This window comes from Gastrolobium bilobum, unplaced genomic scaffold (assembly GCF_033153095.1).
Source record: "Gastrolobium bilobum isolate Gb01-03AN ecotype WA unplaced genomic scaffold, APGP_CSIRO_Gbil_v1 utg202830, whole genome shotgun sequence".
Lineage (NCBI taxonomy): Eukaryota > Viridiplantae > Streptophyta > Magnoliopsida > Fabales > Fabaceae > Gastrolobium > Gastrolobium bilobum.
In genome coordinates this window covers 19078-23149 of record NW_026898422.1, presented here as the reverse complement: position 1 = coordinate 23149, position 4072 = coordinate 19078, and the positions used below count along the sequence as shown (strand labels likewise).

The 4072-nt window shown below is 38.4% G+C and overlaps 1 protein-coding gene across 1 annotated transcript; it reads right to left on the bottom strand.

The window, feature by feature from the left end:
- Positions 1 to 559: 559 nt before the first annotated feature.
- On the bottom strand, positions 560 to 1075 carry LOC133316154 (uncharacterized). The gene has a single exon (XM_061517874.1). It carries the CDS (start codon positions 1073 to 1075, stop codon positions 560 to 562), a length of 516 nt encoding a protein of 171 aa, XP_061373858.1.
- Between the last annotated feature and the right edge of the window lie 2997 nt (positions 1076 to 4072).

Genomic DNA, 4072 nt, shown 5'->3' with positions numbered 1-4072 from the left:
CTCCTGCCGCGTTATTTGGTAGTCCATCGCGTTGTTGTTGCGCGATTTGCTATCTGTTTCGCGGTGGAGTCCCTTGACGTCTGTCAGTTGAAGCCTCTCTGTCATTTCTTCGATCTTTGTTACGAGCTGGGTTATAGTTTCTCCTAGGATGTGCCCTTTGTTCATTAGGGTTCGGGTCGCGATCTGGGCTTCTATCGCGTCTTCTTTGCGTCTTGTATTCCCTGTAGCTGGAGACGAATTCCTGGAGTTTTCCCTCTCTTATGAGTGCCTCAATAGTATTTTTGAGCGCGAAACATTTTTCAGTTGTATGTCCTTTGTCGTTGTGAAACTCACAAAACTTGGTCTCATCGCGCTGAACTCCTTTTGGCATTGGGGGAGGCTTGTTAACCCGTACATACCCTGTTTGGAATACTTCTTTCAAAATCCGTCTTTGGGACGTATTTGAAGGGGTGTAATTGTCGTATCTTCCCCATTTTATCTTTTCACAGAATTTTCGTTGAAAATTCTTCTGGACATCTTTTTCAAAGTTATCTGTGTCGGCCCTGGTGTTAGAAATTTCTCATGAACGCTTATAATCTTCAAGGTTGATGAATTTTTCTGATCGTGCACTAAGTTCTTCTATGGTGCGTGGTCGCTGTTTGGCTAGCGACATAGAGAAAGGGTCATCAAGTAATCCTTCTGTGATGATATGTAGTGAGGCTTGTGGATCCAGGTCTCTGACCAAGAGTGCTTCATCAAAGATTCTGTTCAGATAATCGTGCAAAGTTTCATTTGATCCTTGACGTACAGTTTTTAGCGCGTGTGTAGATTTGTATTGGGCCTTGCTGGTTGCAAATCGTACGAGGAATTGGTTGGTCAAGTCCTCCCAACTTTGTACCGAATTAGATGGTAACGCTGAGTACCATCTAAGTGTTGTCTCCTTCATGGTTGTTGGAAACAGTCGACATGCTATTGGATCTGCCACGTCTTGTGCCATCATGTTTGTCTGGAATTGTTCCAGATGTTCTTGGGGGTCCCCTTTGCCGTTATATTTTTCTGTTGTAATCTTGACATCCCGAGGAATTGGGATGTTCATTATGCAGGGAACGAATGGGTGAACAATTCGAGAGAATGACCTTGAATTTCCATGAGAATTCTCATTCTCGTGAGTATCTTTTATTTCTTCACCTTTCTTGATTTTGTGACCCGAAGGTCCAGGGTTACCAGTCGAGTGTTCATGAGGTTGTTCACTTTCATCAGAATCGGGATTTTTTTCCTTCTCAGGGTCTTTATCTTTTTCTTTTCCCTTTTCTTGGTTTTGTTCTTTATTCTTTTGAGCTTTCTTCAATCGAGCTAAATCTCAATTCTGCTGGGCGATTTTCTTGTTTTGTTGTGTGATAAGGTCCAAAAGATGTTGGGGTGTCGGTGGGTCATCCAGATGGATGGGAATTGGTGCCACCGATGAAGCTGATATTGCTTGGGAAGCAGGGATCTCCTTCCGCTTTCCTTTGGAGCCATTTAGGGATTTGCTTCGAGTGTCAACCATGTTTTTAGAGAAAGATGGGTTCTAACAGATAGCTTCCCACAGACGACGCCAATGATCAGACCAAATACACTATGGACTGGCCAATATGTACTGAGCCTAATCACACACGGTTTAGTTGTGAGTGTAGTTCTTCGATCTGGGCTTGGAGTTACGTAGTGGATCGCGCTTTGCCTTTTTCCTTCACGTTGGCATGTTAACACCAAATGGGGGGGCCTGCAAAGACATTCCGATGCTTAAGTCAATATCAGAGGCATGAGTTTTATGTTGTTAATGTAAAAGATGATCGTACCTTGGTGGTATATCGTTTTCTTATATAGTAGTTACGATGCTGCCTTAGTTAAGGCGGCTTGGCTTCTGAGTGGCCAGGCTTGGGCTGCAGGTCAGTCAGGGGACCTGAGTAGCCTTATCTGCTATAGTGTCTAGTGGTAGAGTCGTGGCGAGCTGGAGCTGTCCGTTGTTTATTGGAATCAAGGCGCGGTGGGGTTGCCTTGGGCCTTAAGTTTACTTCCTAAAGGGGGTTTCATACGCGATGTGGGTATCGCGTCTTGTCTGTCGCGATGAGGGCATCGCGTCTTGCGCGTTGTACTTGTCCTTTGCGCTTTGCTTTGGGACCTTAATGGGTTTGGGCTTCCTTATGTGTCGATGGGCTCTGATTGGGCCTATATTTTATCCAGATCAAGTTCCTTTTCGCAACTCCCTCTCTCTATTCTTCTCTATTCTCTTCTTTTGTTTTCTAACTCATAGAATTTTTCACAGCTTTCCTTTAGAACTTGCTCACTATCCTCCTCTTTGAGTTCTGTCCTCTTGGTATTTATAGAGCGATCCTTGGAGATTTCTTCACACGAGGGTTTCCTGCGTCTCCTCCTTGATCAAATCATACACGCTTTTTGATTCAACAGTGCGACCCTCCTTACTGCAGAGAGTAAACCTCTTTTTTTTTGTATCTTGGGCGGTGCCTTGTATGGGCAGATGACTTTGCTTCTTGTAGAGACTTTGAGCGGTGGCCTTGTTTGTCTTGTAGCATTTATTAATTTTTGTTCTTTTTTTTGTTTATAATTTTTTCTATTTTTTAATAAAAATAATTATGTAAAACAAAGCAAGATTTAAACAGTCTCCCCTTTTTAATCTTTTTTCGTTTACAACTAAAAATATAAAACAAACTTAGATAAAAATAATTAAGAAGCCAGATAAAACTAGAAACATTTTTGAATAGATTTCATAATTTTAAAACAAACAATTGCTGTTGTACACATCTTTAAAAATTAAAAATAAAAATATATCCTGACAAAATAAGGTGTTCACAATTTTATTTTTTATTTTTCCTTTTTAATTTTGTATATTTTTTTATGTGTGAGGACAAAATTGAGTGGTTACAAAACCGTAGCAAGTAAATAACAATATTCACTAATGCTGAATTCAACTACAAATTAGGAGACATGAATCAGAAAACGCAACATAAGTAGGGGAGAATCTTAAAGTATTTGTGAATTACATTTTTGGTAAGTTTTAAAATGTCAAAAGAAAAAGTAAGTTTTAGATAATTTTTTAAGAAAAAATATACTTACATAAAAGTAATTTATATCATAAAAATTTACTCATCATTCCAAAATAAAAATTTTAAACATTATCTTACCTCATCATCTCCAAGGCTTTTTCTCGAAGGATCGTGTATATATCTTTTCTTGGTGACTCTTGTAGTTTAATCGAAAGGAATTTCAATGATACGTTCATGCATTTGAGAACACGATCATCACAAACCTTTTAATAAAATAAAAGTATTATTCATATGCTGATTTTATATATAATATATATTTATAATATTTTTGAAAACAATGCCCTATAGATCTTACTTTTAACCTTGTGGTTATAATTTGAAGATATGAAGTTTGAGAATACAAGAAAAAAAAATTGTGAGTACAAGAAATAAAATATAAACATGTTTAAAAAACCAATACTCCCCGTTTAGCTCTTTCCTTAAGTTGTGAATTCTATAGCCATTTTGAATTCTCACATAAAAAATATTTAACAAATAAAAAGTTCAATTAAATTTATAATACCTTTAAGTTTTGGAAATGAGTAGCCATTGTAGAACTGAGTTAAGGGATATCCATAAAATAATATGGGTTGAGTAAAATTTTAATAGGACTTGATAATTGTAAAACGTCGCATATCACCTTGATCACAATGGCGAAAGTTCTCCTCTCATAACCTAAACCAACTGATCAAAGGCAGGGTAAAAACGTAGGTTGGGAAGCCTTCCAGAACAAATACGTTGAAGACCGGGGGTGTTGGAGTGGATAACGATTGGTAGAAGCTAATGAATAACTATGGTTTGCAAGTATCTAACACCGCGGATCTTGCTAGGATGGCAAGATCAAGAATACCGTTGATGAATGTGAGTAGCCCGGTGCTGAAGTTTTTGTCTTATCAGGTTCTTGGTGTGGATTTTGAGAAGACCAAGAATGCTACTTTTGTGGAGGTTAGATTTGCAAATATTGGAGGTCTTTGACCCCCACTACATATATTTGTAGCATTCTTAGAGCACGT